The sequence below is a fragment of the Schistocerca cancellata genome, chromosome 1, assembly GCF_023864275.1.
Source record: "Schistocerca cancellata isolate TAMUIC-IGC-003103 chromosome 1, iqSchCanc2.1, whole genome shotgun sequence".
Lineage (NCBI taxonomy): Eukaryota > Metazoa > Arthropoda > Insecta > Orthoptera > Acrididae > Schistocerca > Schistocerca cancellata.
Genome location: NC_064626.1, coordinates 215,806,481 through 215,827,947, shown reverse-complemented (window position 1 = coordinate 215,827,947; position 21,467 = coordinate 215,806,481). Strand labels below are relative to the sequence as shown.

The window sequence follows — 21,467 nt, the reverse complement described above, 5'->3', positions numbered from 1 at the left end:
AAATCAAACAACGTAGGAGGTTTTCCAGCACTGTCATTCACAATTTTTCTAAGGAGACGTTTCAAACCATGACACAGCATATCATTATTAAAGGAGAAATATCTTAAAGTCACTTCAGGCATACATCTAGAGATGATCTCGCACCATTACTGATCACAATATATGTAGATGACTTAGTTAATAACAGCGAAAGATCCTTGAGTGTGTTTGAAAAGCCGGCCGGTGTGGCCGTGCGGTTCTAGGCGCTTCAGTCTGGAACCGCGTGACCGCTACGGTCGCAGGTTCGAAACCTGTCCCTCGGGCATGGATGTGTGTGATGTCCTTAGGTTAGTTAGGTTTAAGTAATTCTAAGTTCTAGGGGACTGATGACCACAGATGTTAAGTCCCATAGTGCTCAGAGCCATTTTTTGTGTTTGAAAATGAAGGAAGAAAGATTAAAGTTTAACGTCCTATCGACAGCGCGAACGTTACAGATGTAGCAGAAGCCCGGATTATGAAAGGATCGGGAAGGAAATTGCCCGTGCTCTGCTCAAAGTAATCGTCCCAGCATTTTCAGGGTGTGATTTGGAGAAATCACGAAAAACCTAAATCTGGCCTACCGAAAAGTGATTTGAATCGTTGTTCTTCCCAATGTGAGTTCAGTGTTCTAGCCACTGCGCCACATCGCTCAGTGGGGCCGTTCGCGAATGTTCTGTTGTACAGGGTGATTATAATTAAAGTTAAACTTTCAAACCACCGTAGAAATAACACCACTGGTCAGAATTACGTCAAACTGCAACGGAACGTTATCGGAGAAGTGGGAAAACGTATGGCAGAAGAAAAATAAATAGTTACAAAATGTAGCAATAGATGGAGCAATAAGTATCATAATTTAATTGTGGTCGACTACAAAAGACAAATGAATCATACAAAAATGGCTAAGATATACGTTTAACGTTAAACAAACTACTACTCAGTGTGCATTGGTGTACAGGTGTGATACTGTTAGTTACGTACGCCCATCCACCACGGCAAAATCATATCACATCGGATGGGAAAAATCGGTTTTTAATTGTCCTGAGGTAAAAAAAAAACGAATAAAAAGCATCAATCAAAATCAAGTCGGATTATTAATTTCCGTGATACTGGTGCAAAACATGTTCAATATGCTGTCCACCGTTTTCCGCAATAAATCGAGAAACAGCATGTTCCACAACTGATCGAAGTGTTTCCGGGGTCACGTTCAGGTTGTGTTGCGCAATGCGAACCTTCAGTGCAGCTAAGTTTGCAGTCGGATCACTGACCACAACTCTTTCAGATAGCCCCACAGCCAGAAGTCACACGAATTAAGATTAGGTGATCGGTACGGCCAGGCTGTAGGGAAATGGCGTTTGATAATTCTAGCGTTTTCGAAATGGCGCTTCAGCAGCTGCTTAACACGATAAAAGTGATCCCACCCACACATCCACGCTGTTGGAGGGCTGGAATTGGAGGGCTGGAATCACGCGGTTCCGCAAAAGACACTCATAGCGCTTACCAGTGACGGTACAGGTAACAGGAGTGGAAGCACCTGTCTCTTCGAAAAAATATGGCCCTTTGATAACATGATGCCGTAAACCCGCACCACACGTGACCTTTTCAGGATGAAGTGGTACTGGTTTATTTGCTTGTGGATTTTCCGTTGCCCATATTCGACAATACTATGTATTGGCATATCCTGTCAGATGGAAGTGGGCTTCGTCTGTCCACAAAATCTTCCACAACCGACAATTATCCACCTCCATGCAAGCAAGAAATTCTAAAGCAAAGGTCTCCCTTGCTGTCAAGTCAACAGGAAGCCTCGTGCGCTTGGGTAATTTTGAATGGATTGCAAAGAAGGATGTTTCCTAGGATTTTATGCACCGTGCTCACGGTACGTCCAATGTTCGTGTAATTCTCCGTGCACGACACGTTTGCACACCACCACTCGTCTCCTCCTGCATTGCTGTGGCCACTGTTTCCATTGACGTGGAATCAATTCGTTTCCTCCCTCTACCAGGTTGCACACCAAAAGAAACAGTGTTTTCGAATTTCCGAATCATTTTCTCCAGACCCATGGCAGTCATCGGACCAACGCCTTTTTTCAAACCGTTCAGTGTCCGGAACTTCTGCAGAGCGACGTGTGCACATTCATCGTTCTTCTAATACAGCTTTACAAGCAGAACGCAATCCTGCATTGAGACAGTCATGCCGAACGTCGCAGACGCGAAAGGAGGAAAAGCCGTGTACCAGGGGTATTTATACCAACTTCAATGGGTCGTGTTCATGACAGATTTTCATTTACGTATTCTGGCACAAGCAGCGGCGTCGATTGATCAATTTTCTCACTTTTTTTTCCTTCTGCCATTCGTTTTCCCCCTTCTCAGACAATTTTCCGTTGCAATCTCACGTCATTCTGACTAGTAGTGTTTTTTCTACAGCGTTTTGAAAGTTTAAGTATAATTACCTTGTATATAAACTGTCTCATCAAAAGTATCAGGACACCACTATGTAACGCTTAATTGACTCATGTCACAAGGGGCGAATCTGCCAGTACAGAAAGAGATGGAGAGAGCTGTGATATCAGTAGAAAAGCAGTAACAGGAGAATGGCTCCGTCAAGAGATCTCAGTGATTTCAAATGTGGACAAGTTATTGGATGTTACCTAAAAAATAAATCCATCAGGGACATTTCAACCCTTTTAAAATTGCCCAAGTCGACTGCTGTTGACACGGTTGTAAAATGGAAAGGTGAAGCAACAACCGCAACTAAATCAGGACGAGGCAGACCTCATCTACTGACGGGAGGAACTGTCGAGCATTGTGGAGGGTGTTCGTACAAAATCGTATGAAATCAACGATAGGAATTAATCGTGATTTCCAAAGTGTTATCAGCAGTCTAGCTACCACCAGGAATAGGGGAGATAAACACGAATGGAGTTGTTAGATTCCTCTTATTTCGGGCCCACATTATCATCGTCTTCGGACGCTGCAGTTAACATGAATAACTCGATCGCTTAAATAGGAAAATAAACCGCTACGGTGGTGGGTAGGAAAGCAGTTAACACAGTTGGAACTCTGCTAGACTGGCAGCGTCATAAGGTACTGAAACTGAGTCAGTGAGGTGAGGAGCCATGAGTAAGCCGTGCCAGCGGGTACAAGTTGGCGTTTTTCGGAATACCTGTACTGAAGATAAGAAACACGGACAGTGTCGCAATACATTGGAGTGTTAGAATTTTTCAGGAAGTGAACTTCCTGGCTTGCGCGTAGCATCACGAAGTTATAATATTGTGAATCACGGAGTGTGAAAAGTAGGTGTCGAGGAATGTGGTAAGTTCGCATCGCGAAGTAATAAAGTTTCATTCAAGAATCAAGAAGTTTCTGAGAGAGTAATATCATCACGAGGACAAGGAGAGAGAAGAATAGAGCATTAGGAGTTGTGGCGACGTCAGCCACATATCCAGAGCATAATTTTTGCACAAATAGCTCTGTTCATGATCATGGAATAAGAACTAAAGTAAACTTATATTTACCAAGAAATAATAAATATGAAACTGCACTTTTCACGAAGGAATAAAACAGTACAGTAAATTGTCTAAGGAGAATAAAGAGATTACTGAAACAAACTTACGTAAAAAGTACCTATTAAGCAACAGATTCTATGTACTGAAGGATTATGTGGAGAACACAGAGTAGCGGTTTGAAGGAAAATGTAAAAGATATAAATAATAACAATAACAGTAGTAAAACATCAGTCATTTCACGCAACACTTTCACACCACGTTGTCTCCTTTTTTTCTTTTTCTTTTCTGGAAAACATTGCTCCAAATGTATGCAATATATACCGCTAATAACTTATCCTCTTTCTGAGCTCAACTTCTCACTCATTATACAGTGATGCTGACTCAAGTTTTCATGCTACAAATTGGGAAATAGCAGTACACAAAATCTTAACCAGACACCGTCGCTGTGGTACTGACATCATTGTGAAACAATGTGTGGCAATGTGTAGTTTGTGCAGTGACTGGGAATGAAAAACGAGTTAAGTGTGTAACACTAGACTTTTAAATTATCAAATAACTTCTTTGTAAGACAGCATTGTACACGATGCATAAATCAAATGAGGTATCACTGTTTAAACATACGGGCATTGTATTTCGGACAGTGGAGGCTCCAGTCTTCATCCAGCAATCCAGATTTAGTTTTTCCATGGTTTCCTTAAATTACTTCAGGCAAACGCTAGGATGGCTTCCCCTAAATGGAAACGGCCGACTACCTATTCCATCCTTATCACACTAGACATTTAAGTATGTACGAATTATATTTTTGTTGCTCTTAATTTGTAATATGATTACATTCTCAATATACTAGTAAAAGTGATCCGCAGATGAGTAGAACTACTACTACTACTACTAGTAGTAGTAGTAGTAGTGGTAGTAGTAGCAGTAGAAACAATTGTTGTGTGCATGTAGCATATAGAAAGCAGTTCAGGTCACTGAGGGAGCAGCATACGCAGAGTTCGGAGTTCGGTGCACATGCACAGCGCTAAAGCTTACAGAAAGTATGTCTAAGATTATGTTAGTCATAAGAGGGGATTAATAATTAGATACTGTGGCATAAGCTCCCACTTAGGAAATCTAAGAGGCAAGGGCTATACTCGTACACCATGAATCATTTAGAGGGAAATGAGAATCAGGAGCTTGCACAATAAACTAGAACATAAAACATTACTGTAGCAAGTACGCAGGAAGTGAATAATGGGAAGGAGATGAAAGAAAATGAAAATATAAAAAACATAAATAGGAGCACGCAGGAAATGTTTCAGGCTCTTATGAGTAAAATTTACGAAATAGAATCGTCTATCAGGGAAGCAAACAGTAAAATAGAAGAATCTTATAGGGAAATTTGATGATACCAGAAAGGATATCAAGGCTCATTTTCTCAGAACACGAAAAGCAATTTTAACAAAATAGAGGTAGCTCTCACGTAAAAAGAATAGAAGCATGTGATAAGTACACTAACAATAAAAAGTAACAAAACCGAATATGTTATATAAAAAATTAAAAGAAATTTAGAGAAATAAGTGAAAGGATTGATGGCTTCATGGAGAAAAAAAAATAGGCACGAATGTACTGTCCAGTGAAAGAAGTGAAGATATTGTCTTGGTAACTGTATTCAATAAAGATGACAAAGAAAATGAGAGAGCTAGATATTCTTCAAGTCTGCGTTTAGTGGGGAGACAGAAGCATAGAAATATAGTATCTGAAATAAGTAATAAGATAAACATGGTTGATTCTTTGTTATCTGTTAAGATAGATTTAGTTCAAACTTCTGTTCATAAGAACATAAAGGAAGTATTTCAGAAAGCAGATGGTACTTGACGTGAACTTAGTGAGTTTAATGACAAGGACACTGATTTTATTGCTGAAAGAATAGAGAAGAAATCACATTCAAAATTAAGAAGTATGAGTACAACATATATTTATTCCAGAAATGTTGTCAATAACAACCATTATTTGAAAGCATGTTCTTTCCACAACCTTCCTTTAGTAGACAAGAGAGAAATGATTGGAACTGAGGACATTGAGATTTTCATGGAAGTAGATAGATAGTAGAGTAGTGCTTAATGGGAAAACTACAGGGGAGTTCGTGCAAAGTCTGAACATGAACTGAAGGTAGTAATGAAACAGGTGATGGGGGAGGACTTTGGGACTGTTAGGGAACCCCTTTTTTGAAGAATCAGGATTATCAGCCAACAGTGAACATTGAAAGTATTGGTATGGAGGCAGTAATGCTCATTGACACAGGTAGCGAATTTTACGCTGTTGCAGAAGGAATTTACAGGAAAATGACAAACAAAGGAGAAATACCAGAATTACCAGTACAGCGAGTTAAGGTCATAGGTGCTGTTGCAGGAAAGAGTAAAATAATAAAGAAATAAGTGTTACTAGAAGAGAAAATTCAGAGAATCATATTGAAGTTCAGACCTATGGTGGTGCCACATCTTTGTCTTGCTGTGATCATAGGAACAAGTCTGTTAATAAACAATGTAGCTACCATAGTTTCCGAAATGGGCCCTATGATCATGATGGTAAATTTTGAAATATCAGTGAGCCAGTACTGCCTTCCACTGGTATATGTAGCTAAAAAGGCTGGATCAGCAAGGATTACATCAGGTGCTAGAGACATAAATAGATAACAGAACCTCAGAACTTCAGGCAAAGATCTCTTGGAGAGTTACTACAAATATTTTAAGAGACTAGTGTACTATGCAATCTTGAGCTGAAGATGGGTTACTGGCAAGTTTCATTATCGGAAAACTGTAGGCAATACACAGCTTTTGTTTATGGAGGTAGGTGACACCAATTCAGGGTATTACCTTTTGAAATAAATATCTCAGTGCCTGTATTCATACAAATGCAGGATTCTATATCAGGGAAAAATCTACTGGATAAGATAACAGTTTGTGTTGATCACATTTTAATTGCTGCCAGTGATTGCAGGAAGCATAATAGAATTCTGGCCAAAGAATAGTTACTGTCATGGCTTTTCTAGAGTAATATTAGTCAGATATTACTGTCAGTCTATGCAAGTCCAAATTCTGGAAAAGTAGCATACAGTTCCTAGGATGTATAATTTCATAAGTGGGAGGTAGTAAGAGAATATCAAGAACCAATCAACAGGAAGCAAGTAAAGTCATTTCTCAGTTCATGTAAAATCTATAGAAAACTCTAATTGTACAAGTTTTGAATGCAGCTGCTTTACTTAACGAAAGAGAATGTTGCATGGGTTTGGATTAAATAGTATCAATAGGGATTTGAAAAGATTAAGTTAGCCTTATGTAAAGGAAATGTGTTGTTTTATCCAAAGTTAGGTAAATAATTTTGTCTATCAGCTAATAGTTCAGAATATGAGAGCAGAGAAGTGAACACTGCATGGAATAATTAATTTTGCAACCATAATGTTAGCTACATATGACCAATATTGAACAGTTACTGAGAAAGAAAGCATTAGCCATAGTATATGCTTTCGAAAAACTTCACTATTAATGGTGGATAGGAATGTCATCATTTGCACTGATCCTTAAGCTTTAGCTTTCATAAATAATAGTAAACTGACAAATGACAGTCTTACTAGACGGGTCATAGTGCTCCAAGAAAACCAGTTGGCCATACAGTACACGCTAGGCAAAGATAACATTGCATCAGCTGCGTTATCTCGCCTCCAGTGAGAATGAGTAACCGAGATCAGACGAATTCAGAGACAAATAGGTCCGTTTATTTAAATGAAAAATGTAGAACATTGCATTAAAGAGAGACTATTACAAATTACAATGAGAACAGGAACAAGATCCAATATTAGTAATAATCAAGAGAGGGTGGGAAGAAAATGAAGAGACCAAAAAAATGGAATATTATTTAGTGCTAAAAGGCATATTGCATCATAGACTTAATCTAATTTGGGGCAACTGGAATTTGTGCTTACCTTAACATACAGTAGACAAATTTATGTAGTGTATCTCAGATATAGCCATTTCAGTCCAAAAATGTGTGCAGACAAACTGAAGGAGATACACATCTTTAACAATGTGGTAAAGAAGTCGTGGAAGGTTGTTGAGTGCTGTCAGAGAACGAAAATATCTACAGTTAGCAACTGGGGTCCACTGTGTTGTATTATTCCTGAAGAGGTGAGAGAGTTAGGTTGCATATATTTATTTGGGTCACTCTCAACAATCAAAGGTGTTTGTAACTAGGTTTTTTGTGACTGTAGATGTTTTTTGAGAAAGTTCTGAAGATGAGTCCACCAAGGACATGTACTGGTAAGGCAGTGACCAATAAATTGAGCAAAGTTCGTATATCCACTATAGGCACACCTAAGAAAATAATGTGCTAATGGTCCTCAGTTTTTGTTCAAAATTTGAAAAAGTCCATTTATATATCAAGATCTCACTAGGCCTCAAACCGAGTAGCGCCACACTCCAGGGGTTTCTGCCATGAGCAACATATTGCTTGAGGACTTAAGATCAAAGATTTTGAGGGCATACTTAACAATCTACCGAATTCAATAGGGGAAATATAGTCCAATGACTATTAACAGGCGAAAGACCTAAAACTCCGATTGCATGCTTGCTTAAATTTTCAATTAGAACTGTTTTGCGTGTAGAGGAGAAGTTGGAAGCAAAGGCAAATCTTGATAAGCCAGGTATGACAAAAGAATTATTCGGGAAGGGTTTGTGGTAGGACACATAAATCTAATTAGGATCCATGGGATATTATAAAAGATTATTGCTGAAATAAGTAAAATTTTACGAGACTTTTAAAGGTCCATATGTGGTGAGCAGAGTACCTAATCAAAATCAGTTAGTTCAAGGGTGTATAACGTAGTATAGAGACGACTACATCGGTCAAAACAACGAAAAAGCAAGGCAACAAGTCAAATAATAGGTTGCAAATAAAAAGATAGGTATCAACTGATGAAACCACAGACTCTAAGGGACTCTATTTTAGAAATGTAAAAAGCTGGTCCAGCCAAAAAGTTTCTAAAGAACATTTAGGGAACGTAAATTTTATCACGATTAGTAAATTGTTCGACAGATATCTGGATGCTATATGGCCCTACGAAGTGAATCATAACAATGTACTACTCTTGGTAAGCGATGTTGCGCCTAAAAGATAAAATCTGCCGATTCACTAAAAGGAGTACACAGTAAAATGGGACATGTTACTTGTTTAGATCACACCTTGCAAAGAACTGCAGAAGAGATTCGTGGTCAATTCAGCGATGTTGACAAATTTATTGGGTGTGTAAAAACGGTATTTTTAAAGCCCCTTCAGACTTGCAGCGTTTAAGTTGTGAGTTACACACAATTCATTACCGCTATCTCCTATTTTGGTAAGATGTGGGACCTGGAGTGATGCCTGCAACTATTACTGCCAGAACTTTAACATTTAGAAAAGCAAAACTGAGTCATTCGACAGAAGTGAGGCCGCTTCACTTGGACTAGACCAAGAGTTAAAGCCTTATCCTAAAGTTTCTGGCAAACTTTCGCACACAACATCAAATTTTGGATTTATTCCGGCTACCATAAATGTTTTGGAGGAATCAGAACAGCCACTAATGAAGCAGATAGAAACTGTGGATAATTAGAAGCTTTTTGTGATGAAATGGGAAAAGAAATGCCAAAGAAAATGGAAAAAGTGTTAGAAAAAACGAAGGGTATCACACACTGAGGTACTGCAGTTCGCCACTTTATCTCGGAGGAACGTTTCGTCCCAGACTGCGGGAGACATCCTCCGAGATAAAACAAAGCAGAGAGTTTTATTCATCGACCACAGCCTATCAGCCCGGAAGTTTTAAGTCAAGGTATCACACACTGTGTTCCATTTCAATAACTTTGTTGGCTAACAAGTGCTCTCTTAGGCATTTGGCTATAGATTCAAATGGTATTATCCATTTCAAATATGCTTCTCTTGTACCAGTTTAAGTAGAAAGACGTTTCCCGAAGCATAAGATTTTGTTGGCTGACAATAGGATATCTCCTTTTGTGTGAGAATTTGCACAAGTATTCACTATATATTGCAACTAAAAGCTCATAAATTGAACTAAAAATGAGAATGCGAAATAAAACACGTCATAGATTAATTATCTTCCCATGATGTTAATAAAAAGCCTACTACAACATCGAAATCTGTAGTTTAGCTTGCTCCTCATGTGCATTTTATTCCTAAACAAATAGTTCATTATCACAAACTGACATACCAATTTATTTTATAACAGAAATTTTACTTCGTTTTAATATTATTAGAACATTTTTTATGTCATTGTGCGTATTTCTTTTTTTTATTTTGCTCATAGCAGTATATTTTTGTCCATGTTATGCTGACTGCGTGGTATTTCCTGGAAAGATTCTATAAATTGAAAGGAAAACTTATGTGTGAAGAAGAAGAACATGATTATGTTATTTGATGGGCTCGCAACAGATTTCCATCTAGATGACACAAAGCTGAACCGACCACATACTTGGTTTTCTGTTCTACCAGAATCATTATACACGATCTGCTTGTTGTCAATATAGGCCTTGCCTCCACTCTTAACATAAAAAATGTATGAATTATGTCAAATATACTCAGTGTAATAAAATTGTGCATAAGTACAAATGTGAATTCTGCACTGTCATAGTTTGACTGCTGCTGGTAATGGTAGGGGTGGTATAATTTATTGTGATGATGAGGTATATAATATCTTTACATTTCTAATGATTATTGCAACAGTGAGAACCGAATTTTTATCATTTATTGCAGTGTATTATGCATCAGATTCAATTCAAAATAGTTTTTTTTTCTTTTGGTCATCAGTCTACTGACTGGTTTGATGCGGCCCGCCACGAATTCCTCTTCATCTCAGAGTAGCACTTGCAACCTACGTCCTCAATTATTTGCTTGACGTATTCCAATCTCTGTCTTCCTCTACAGTTTTTGCCCTCTACAGCTCCCTCTAGTACCATGGAAGTCATTCTCTCATGTCTTAGCAGATGTCCTATCATCCTGCCCCTTCTCCTTATCAGTGTTTTCCACATATTCCTTTCCTCTCCGATTCTGCATAGAACCTCCTCATTCCTTACCTTATCAGTACACCTAATTTTCAACATTCGTCTATAGCACCACATCTCAAATGCTTCGATTCTCTTCTGTTCCGGTTTTCCCACAGTCCATGTTTCACTACCATACAATGCTGTACTCCAGACGTACATCCTCAGAAATTTCTTCCTCAACTTAAGGTCGCTATTTGATATTAGTAGACTTCTCTTGGCCAGAAATGCCTTCTTTGCCATAGCGAGTCTGCTTTTGATGTCCACCTTGCTCCGTCCGTCATTGGTTAATTTACTGCCTAGGTAGCAGAAGTCCTTAACTTCATTGACTTCGTGACCATCAATCCTGATGTTAAGTTTCTCGCTGTTCTCATTTCTACTACTTCTCATTACCTTCGTCTTTCTCCGATTTACTCTCAAACCATACTGAGTACTCATTAGACTGTTCATTCCGTTCAGCAGATCATTTAATTCTTCTTCACTTTCACTCAGGATAGCAATAACACCAGCGAATCGTATCATTGATATCCTTTCACCTTGTATTTTAACTCCACTCCTGAATCTTTCTTTTATTTCCATCATTGCTTCCTCGATATACAGATTGAAGAGTAGGGGAGAAAGGCTACAGCCTTGTCTTACACCCTTCTTAATACGAGCACTTCGTTCTTGATCGTCCACTCTTATTATTCCCTCTTGGTTGTTGTACATATTGTATATGACCCGTCTTTCCCTATAGCTTACCCCAATTTTTTTCAGAATCTCGAACAGCTTGCACCATTTTATATTGTCGAACGCTTTTTCCAGGTCGACAAATCCTATGAAAGTGTCTTGATTTTTCTTTAGCCTTGCTTCCATTATTAGCCGTAACGTCAGAATTGCCTCTCTCGTCCCTTTACTTTTCCTAAAGCCAAACTGATCTTCACCTAGCGCATTCTCAATTTTCTTTTCCATTCTTCTGTATATTATTCTTGTAAGCAGCTTCGATGCATGAGCTGTTAAGATGATTGTGCGATAATTCTCGCACTTGTCAGCTCTTGCCGTCTTCGGAATTGTGTGGATGATGCTTCTCCGAAAGTCAGATGGTATGTCGCCAGACTCATATATTCTACACACCAACGTGAATAGTCGTTTTGTTGCCACTTCCCCCAATGATTTTAGAAATTCTGATGGAATCTTATCTATCCCTTCTGCCTTATTTGACCGTAAGTCCTCCAAAGCTCTTTTAAATTCCGATTCTAACACTGGATCCCCTATCTCTTCTAAATCGACTCCTGTTTCTTCTTCTATCACATCAGACAAATCTTCACCCTCATAGAGGCTTTCAATGTATTCTTTCCACCTATCTGCTCTCTCCTCTGCATTTAACAGTGGAATTCCCGTTGCACTCTTAATGTTACCACCGTTGCTTTTAATGTCACCAAAGGTTGTTTTGACTTTCCTGTATGCTGAGTCTGTCCTTCCAGCAATCATATCTTTTTCGATGTCTTCACATTTTTCCTGCAGCCATTTCGTCTTAGCTTCCCTGCACTTCCTGTTTATTTCATTCCTCAGAGACTTGTATTTCTGTATTCCTGATTTTCCCGGAACATGTTTGTACTTCCTCCTTTCATCAATCAACTGAAGTATTTCTTCTGTTGCCCATGGTTTCTTCGCAGCTACCTTCTTTGTAACTATGTTCTCCTTCCCAACTTCTGTGATGGCCCTTTTTAGAGATGTCCATTCCTCTTCAACTGTACTGCCTACGGTGCTATTCCTTATTACTGTATCTATAGCGTTAGAGTACTTCAAACGTATCTCGTCATTCCTTAGTACTTCCGTATCCCACTTCTTTTCGTATTGATTCTTCCTGACTAATGTCTTGAACTTCAGCCTACTCTTCATCACTACTATATTGTGATCTGAGTCTATATCTGCTCCTGGGTACGCCTTACAGTCCAGTATCTGATTTCGGAATCTCTGTCTGACCATAATGTAATCTAATTGAAATCTTCCCGTATCTCCCGGCCTTTTCCAAGTATACCTCCTCCTCTTGTGTTTCTTGAACAGGGTATTCGCTATTACTAGCTGAAACGTGTTACAGAACTCAATTAGTCTTTCTCCTCATTCATTCATTGTCCCAAGCCCATATTCTTCTGTAACCTTTTCTTCTACTCCTTCCCCTACAACAGCATTCCAGTTGCCCATGACTATTAGATTTTCGTCCCCCTTTACATACTGCATTACCCTTTCAATACCCTCATACACTTTCTCTATCTGTTCATCTTCAGCTTGCGACGTCGGCATGTATACCTGAACTATCGTTGTCGGTGTTGGTCTGCTGTCGATTCTGATTAGAACAACCCGGTCACTGAACTGTTCACAGTAACACACCCTCTGCCCTACCTTCCTATTCATAACGAATCCTTCACCTCTTATACCATTTTCTGCTGCTGTTGATATTGCCCGATACTCATCTGACCAGAAATCCTTGTCTTCCTTCCACTTCACTTCACTGACCCCTACTATATCTAGATTTAGCCTTTGCATTTCCCTTTTCAGATTTTCTAGTTTCTCTACCACGTTCAAGCTTCAGACATTCCACGCCCCAACTCGTAGAACGTTATCCTTTCGTTGATTATTCAATCTTTTTCTCATGGTAACCTCCCCCTTGGCAGTCCCCTCTCGGAGATCCGAATGGGGGACTATTCCGGAATCTTTTGCCAATGGAGAGATCATCATGACACTTTCTCAATTACAGGCCACATGTCCTGTGGATACACGTCACGTGTCTTTAATGCAGTGGTTTCCATTGCCTTCTGCATCCTTATGTCGTTGATCGTTGCTGATTCTTCCGCCTTTAGGGGCAATTTCCCGCCCCTAGGACAAGAGAGTGCTCTGAACCTCTATCCGCTCCTCCGCCCTCTTTGACAAGGCCGTTGGCAGAATGAGGCTGACCTCTTATGCCGGAAATCTTCGGCCGCCAATGCTGATTATTTATCAAAATTTAGGCAGTGGCGGGGATCGAACCCGGGACCGAAGACGTTTCGATTATGAATCACAGACGCTACCTTTTTTTTTTTTTTTTTTTTTTCGTTGAATCTGCTCGGGGCGGACGTCGTAAGACATCCGTTTAAGATCGTTGTTGATCGATTAACTCAGTTTTTTTGTTACAGAGGGCTGCTAACCCTCTGACCGAACACGCTGAGCTACCGTGCCGGCGAAATTTTCAGTCGAGGGAAGATTTGAACGAAAGACCTCTCGTTCCGCAGTTGCTCACGCTAACCACGGGACCACGGCGCCCCTTAGAAATTAGTCAATCAACGTATACAGGTATGAGTAAAAGATCTTGATTAATTGCATCGCAACAACTAAAAATATTTTAATTTTAACACTAGACTATCACCAGATCCAATGATACAAAATTTCTCCTTGAATATGTCACTCACCCAGTTGTTGGGGGGTTTCCCCTTCTTGCGTCCATTCCTCCACACATAGTAATTGGTGTATTGCCCCTCTTTGTTCACAGATTTCTCGAACCACTCGTGTTTGTCACTCGAGTGGTTTGGAATGAAGTCCAGGATGATCTCGAGACCTGAAAATAACGTCAGACCGGAAGTTAACATATATTATGTAGTACCAGACAATAACAATAATAGCTTTGAAGATGGATTACAGGAGTAGTTGTTCTTCATATGTAGTCGTACAAGGAAGAATTTATTAATTATTGTTATTAGAAGAAAATTGTTTTTCTCTTAATCTATTTTATGGAAATTTCTTTGTAACAGTTGTTCATTTGATGTAAATAGAGTCGAAACATAAGCAAGGTGTCAAGGGAAGAATGGTCAGTATTCAGAGAAATGACAAAGAAAAAGACACATGGGCTCTAAAATGCATACCATAAGAGATAGGAGCACTTATTCGCCTTCAGTGACATGAAACAAATATCTTCCACAACAAGTTCTTTGCTTTACATGTTTTGGGAGGAGACACTGTGGACTAAAACAAGAAAAAATTACATAGTAAATATGCGCTCTAGTATGCATACCTTCACAGCTATGAGCCCTTGTTCAGTAGAGGAGACGTGTTTCAGGGGAGCGAAAACGAAGAAGTACTTGTAGCTCTTAATGTCTGCATTTTAGAGCCCATGTTTACTAGACTTTTTGCTTACAGTGATCGTTCCTCTCATAAGAATATTTTTCATTCCTCCTGGGACACCCTGCATACATATTTTCAAATATCTGCCATAAGAAACGTACAACACACAGTACATGTTGCATGGTGTATAGTTTGCCCCACAGAATTAGCATAATAATTATACAGCTGGTAGTGGATCATAAAAGGCATATCTTGACAGCAGTAGTCAACCGTTGGAAATTAATATTTCAGGCTTTATATTGGTCTGAAATGTGTATACAGGACGGGGCCAGATTTTTCAGAGGTGTAGTTGAATCTATCTCGTGTGGAGTTTATGCAGAGAACACTGCAGATGCCATATTTCCTAAGTTATGTGCACCATCTGAACAGCATTTTGAGTGGGTGTCTTGAAAAGCACCCACATTTATAGAACTGTCTGGTAAAAACAAATGGATAACAGTAGGAACTGCACAGTCCTTCCAGAATCCTACATACCACTGTTCCTCAAAGATCTGCAAGAGGGTACCGCTAACTGAAAAAAAATATTTAAATGACGAAATAATATTTAACACCTAAAATAAAGCGAAACAACAAACAATGTTTTATAACAGGAAAGAAAGACAGAAATATAGTTAAATTATGCTAAAGAACATGACTAGGTCAATAAATTATCCTCAGGAACTACAAGTAGTTAATTTTGAAAATGAATGTTTTCCAGCATTGTAGAAATGTTATAATAAAATTTCCCAGGAATATGGAGACTCTGTAACATATTAAACAATAATTTCATTACCCACAACAGAGTTTGGCATCAAGAAAACTATACAAAAATTTAAAAAATAAATCAGCAGACATTGGTGCAGTACCAGTCCATATACTGAAGAATAGCTAGACAGCATACAAATTCCCTCAACTAACATCATAAATGAGACCTTCATGTCAAATGACCTTCAAGAATATCTAGAATCAGTGAAATTTGTAACTCGTAAAGGAAGTAACGTAGCAGTGAAATTCGTAACTCTAGTAAAGGAAGTAATGTAGAACTTGCAAAAAAAATTACAAGCTTTTTTCTCTGTTGTCGTCATTTTAAAAAACTGAGAATCTGGTGTGAAAGACAGGTTGATGAGCTGTCAGAGAAAAGCAGTACTTCAAGCATTAATCAATTATAGCTACGTGATCAATACGTTTTTAAATCTATTCAAGACGTCTGACGCTATTTACAGTAAAACGCTACTGAAGAAGCTACCCTATTAGCAATAAGAGATATAGTAAACGAATATTTCCGGTAATATCTGGAAACCATGGTAAAGATGATAGAAATAATGCTAGGCTCAAATGAAGTTAAATGTTTAGTAAGACTTTTATTAGATCTAGAATACAATAATAGAGGAGCTTAACTTTCCAGAGAATGTGAAGCGCAGGGAAAAAATTATTTTGTTATGACAGCAACATTGCCACTATGCATAAACACCAGAACTCTTGGCAGAGAAAGCAGGTAAAACCTTCAGCGACGTTTAAAATTTGTCAGTAAGCCATTCTCTAACGATGAACGTAAGGAAATTAAAAAGACTGAATGTCAGATTAAGGGGGAAAATATGCCACATTAAACACAAAGGATAATTCCATGGATAGTGTAACAAACACACAACTTGTAAGCATGAATGTTCACTATCATTTTATGTGGAATTGGCAAAGAGAATATCATGAATATGCTTTGCACCTAGGAGTTCTGTCACACGTGTGGAAGGGCCAGCGCCTTGTAGTTACATACTTCCCTTGGTACACTCATTCCTTAGTTGTGTCATATTTTGTGGGGGATCAGATTGTAAACTTAAAGCACAATATACCAATATCATAGAACGATCATAAGAGTAACAACAACAGACAATAATATGATTCATTGTAACAATCAGTTTAAGGAGTTGCGGATTATAATTGCACCATAAAAAAATTTGCAGTCATTACACTAATAGTTCTATTACTGATCACGGAACAAGACTCAGACATACCTAACGCAAATGGTAAAAAAATTTCAAAAGTCAGTATTTTCTCAGGAAATCAAATAGTGCAATAAATTGCCCAAGAAGATGGAAGAAATAACTAAAACCAACATGTTTAAAAAGGACAGTTAAATAATACATACTACACGTTAAAGGCGTACGTAAATAACACAAAGTAAGTGTTGGTGAAAAAATTACTGTTGGTAAGAACTAAACAAACAAAACGTCTCTGTCACTCCATCATGCATATCGTATAATGCACGTTACTGGAAAATTGTACCCCGGATATCTATAGGAAATGCTAACCATTGTATGCTTAATACTTTCATTGGCGTAAGACATTACTTGAAGCCCCTTCAGTTGCTGTGTTAATAGTTCTGATGAAGGCCGGTACCGATTAACAGTATAAAGCTCCTAATGGGATTGAGTCAATGAAAATATTAAATGTGCAAACAAGAATCAATCCCAAACGGGATGTCATTTTTTTCCAAATTTTAACCTCCTTTCATCTGCCTGATCTCAGAATCTATTCCATTTGAGGGAAGCTCACTCATTTAATCTAAACGTAGATGATAATTGCATAAATTGTGTTTCTGTGCCCTGATCTTCCCGTACGATTTTTACCCCCTACATTTCCTTTCGTTCCCAAACTGGCAATTCCTTGATGCCTCAGGATTGTCCTGTCAACTGATAAGTTCTCTAAAATTAATTTTTCCCCCAATTAGTCTCAGTATCTTATATTGTTATTCGATATACCAGTCTAATATTCAGCATTCTTCTATAGCAGCGAATTTCAAAAGCTTTTATTCTCTTGTTGTCTGAACTGCTAATTGTCCAAGTTTCCCATCCGTGCAAGGCTGCAACCTAGACAAATACCTTCAGAGAAGACTTTCTAATATTTAAATTTATTTTAGATGTTGAAAAGTTCTTCATCCTTTCAAATAATTTTCTATCTATAGCCAATCTACATTTTTTATTCTCTCTGCTTCGAACATCATTTATTTTACTGCCCAAATAGCAAAACGTATCTACTACTTTTAGTGCTCCATTTTCTAATTCTCTCAGCATTGTCTAATTTAATCCGATCACACTTGTTTTACATTTGTTCATGTTCATCTTATAATCTCTTTTCAAAACGCTATGCATTCCGCTCGACTGTTCTTCCAAGTCCTTTGCTGTTTCTCACAGAATTGCAATGTCATCGGCAGATCCTAAAGCTTTTGTTTCCGCTACCAGGACTTTAATTCCTTTTCCAAATTTCTGCCGGCCGCGGTGGCCGAGCGGTTCTAGGCGCTTCAGTCCGGAACCACGCGGCTGCTACGGTCGCAGGTTCGAATGCTGCCTCGGGCATGGATGTGTGAGATGTCCTTTGGTTAGTTACGTTTAAGTAGTTCTAAGTTTAGGGGACCGATGACCTCAGCTGTTATGGCCCATAGTGCTTAGAACCATTTGAACCATTTTCCAAATTTCTCCTCGGCTTCCTTCACAGCTTGCTCTACGGCGTAGGTGACAGCCTTGTCTCGCTCCTCAAGTGTGTGCCATTCATGTTCTTCCACCCTTATAGCTGCAATTCGGTTTCTACGCAAGGTGTAAATAACCTTTCTCTCCCTGCCTCCCGCCAATGCAAAATGATTCGAAGTTGACTTAATAAAAAATATTGAAAAGTTAAGATAATGGATTTAATGCTTCGGCGTGTTCTTCATGGACTCTCCCCACTTGAGTATAAGCCATAGAATGTTCATACAAAAGCGAAAAACTGTCAGAAAGATTCTCCTTTCGGATGCAGTTCAACTAACGAGTCACAGTTGATTGAATGTCGGTTATTCGTTAAAGCGTTGATTTGAACCTTCATGCGAAGTTTTCCCCTTTGTCATTTTGTGGTACGTTCGTAACGACAAAACCAAGTCTCGTGAGTCACGCTTATTTTTTCCAGAAAACAACTGTCTGCGTTTCTCATTTCAGTCAAGTCGCGGCAGGCGTCCATGCGTCGTTGGTCTCGTTCAGAAGTCAAGGTGAGCAGAAATAATTTTGTACAAAGTTTTCGGCTCTTCAGAACATTCTGCAGAACGTTTTGAATACGATTTATAGCTGTCTCTCCATTGCGACTTGTGACACCGCACGTCCAGTGCTTAACACTGCCCGCACACTACGAACTGGTCGACTGTATGTGTCTTATTTACAGCTGTTAATTCAAGCTGCCGCCGTTGTTACTATGTTCAAGTGGCTTATACCTCAGGAACTCTTTGTACGGACGCTGTAGTTTATCCCTGCTACCTTTACAATTACGAAGAGTGCCATCCAGTCAATATTGTCAAAAGCTTTCTCTCAGTCTAAAAAAGGAACTGAGAAAACATACTCCAACCTAACCTTTAATGGCGATGTTCTGGGACAAATGGTGTGTTTTTCATCAGGATCGCAGACCCCTGACCGCCTAGTCTAGGGCAAACGTTTTTCATCTGCATGCATGTGATTTCTTTATTCATAAGTCATGCTTTGTTACGACATGTAGACTTCTAGACGTTCAATATTTTCCCTCATTTCACGTCAGTATTAAGTTCAAATCAGAATATATATCAATAGATGCGAATAGTTAAGGGAGTCCCTCACGGAAAGTCAGTTCTTTAAGCTATTAAATTGTGTATATAAAGCACTGATTGAAATGAGATTTTAACAATGTTAGTAAGGGCTACATTATGAAACACAATTAAATATAATTTTGTAAAATTAAAAATTACGTAAAATAGCATTAACATATGTACTGAAGAGCATATGAACTGCAGACATCCATAAAGTAGCGTGTAGTAGTTATTTTCGTTCTATGGTGGCGTCATGGAGTCCACAAGGGAATATATGAATCGGATAATCTTGATCCATGATTGGTGAATCGTCATGCACAAGCCACAGAGATTAGCCGGTCCGCTCGTTAGCGTGTGAGATGAGCTCATAGTATTGACTCCAATTGACCTTCAGGCCACTAAGCCACACTTATGTCTGCGGAGAACCCCTCAAACAACTCTTGACAGTCTTTGGCAGTGATCTTGTAATGTTCCCTCTTGTTGAAGGTAAGTTACATGCCACCTGCGAGATTACATAGGCGAGGAACCAATTGCACGGGGTCACACGGGAGGCTGCTGTGTCGTCCGCCTCTGAGGGTCAATGAGAGACTTATCAAGGGCCTTATTTCAAAATTAGTAAATATCACCACACAAGGATACGTTCACGCCATGGTGAACAGAGCCCTTCTAGCAAGTGGGATGCATGGTCCTATGTAGTTTTTTGTGTACATGTATTCTAATCAGCTTAATGGCTCATGCATCCGAGTTACTAACAAGAATACCGTACATAAAAAAGGAAAAGAAAATATAGGACCAATTGGACGAGGATCAGTTTGGCTTTACAAAATGAAACGGCACCAGTGCGACTGTCCTGATGTTCCGACTGATACTGGAGGAAAGACTTGTCGACCTGGAAAAAAGCGTTCGACAATATAAGATGGTGCGAGATGTTCGAAATTCTGCGAATGATAGTAGTAAGCTATGAAGATGGATAATATACAGTACGTAGAAGGACCAAGAGGCAACAATAATAATGGAAAATCAAGAACAAAGTATTCGGATTAAAAAGTTTATAAGACAGGGATGCAGATTTTCGCTATTGCTGTTCAATCAATTCATCGAGCAAACACTGTCGGAACTAAAAGAAAAATTCAAGAGTGGGATTAAAATTCAGGGTGAAACAATATCAGTGATAACAATCGCTGAAGATATTGCTATCCTCGGTGAAAAAGAATTACGGGACATACTGAATGGAATGAACTTTTTAATGAGTACAGAAAATGGACTGTGACTAAACCAATGAAAGATAAAAGTAACAAGGGGTGTCAGAAGTGTCATTAGCGATAAACTTAACATCAAAACAATAGACCACGAAGCAGACGAAGTGAAGCAATTCTACAAATTTGGAATCAAAATAGCCGATGATGGACGAAGCAAAGAGGACATAAAAGCAAATTAGACTAGACAAAGAGTGCATTCTCGGTCAAGAGAAGTCTGCTAATATCAAACATGGGCCGTAATCTGTAGAAGAAATTTCTGAGAAATTACGTTTGGAGCACAGCATTATATGGCAATTTCCATGGGCTGTGAATAAACTGGACAAGAAGAGAACTAAACGTTCGAGATGTTGCGCTGTAGAAGGATGTTGAAAATTATGTCGATTGATAAGATAACGAGTGAAGAGATTCTCCTCAGAATCGGCGATGAAAGAAACATAAGGACAACACTGACATGAAGAAAGGACAGGACAAGAGGATATTCTTTAAGACTCAAGGAATAATAATAATCAGGGAGCTATTGTAGGTAAAAACTGCAGGCAAAGACAGATATTGGACTACATCTCACAAATAATTAGCGGCATAGCATCCTAAATGTGCTAATTACCATTTTAAAACTTTTCATTTTATTCGTTCTTTTCGTGTTACATCCACGAAGGCATACCGTACTAGAAGCGCGTGATCACGTCTCCATAGCATTCGTCAGTCAAAAGGTGTCCTATAATCAACGGAGAATTTCAACAACTAAATACATTTGCGCAATATTCTTCTATTTTTATAAAAAGACAAGCCAAGTTACAGCATTTTTCAGCCTTGTAGTATTGTTCTTTACGTTTCTGTTATACTGTGAATGTATTTTCGCTTTTGAAGCAGAAAGAAAGCCCACAGGTATTAATGTTGTGCTTCTGTACAGATAAGACGAAAAATTGCTCGAATTA

At 38.8% G+C, this 21,467-nt stretch overlaps 1 protein-coding gene across 3 annotated transcripts in view; it reads right to left on the bottom strand.

Moving 5' to 3' along the window:
• The window catches only part of LOC126169222 (titin homolog), a 220,317-nt gene that overhangs the window by 101,905 nt on the left and 96,945 nt on the right, over positions 1 to 21,467 (bottom strand). For all 3 annotated transcript variants that reach the window (XM_049920623.1, XM_049920624.1, XM_049920625.1), the window contains exon 4: positions 14,010 to 14,155. In XM_049920623.1, coding sequence (XP_049776580.1) covers positions 14,010 to 14,155 — 146 coding nt within the window. The remainder of the gene's footprint in view (positions 1 to 14,009; positions 14,156 to 21,467) is intronic.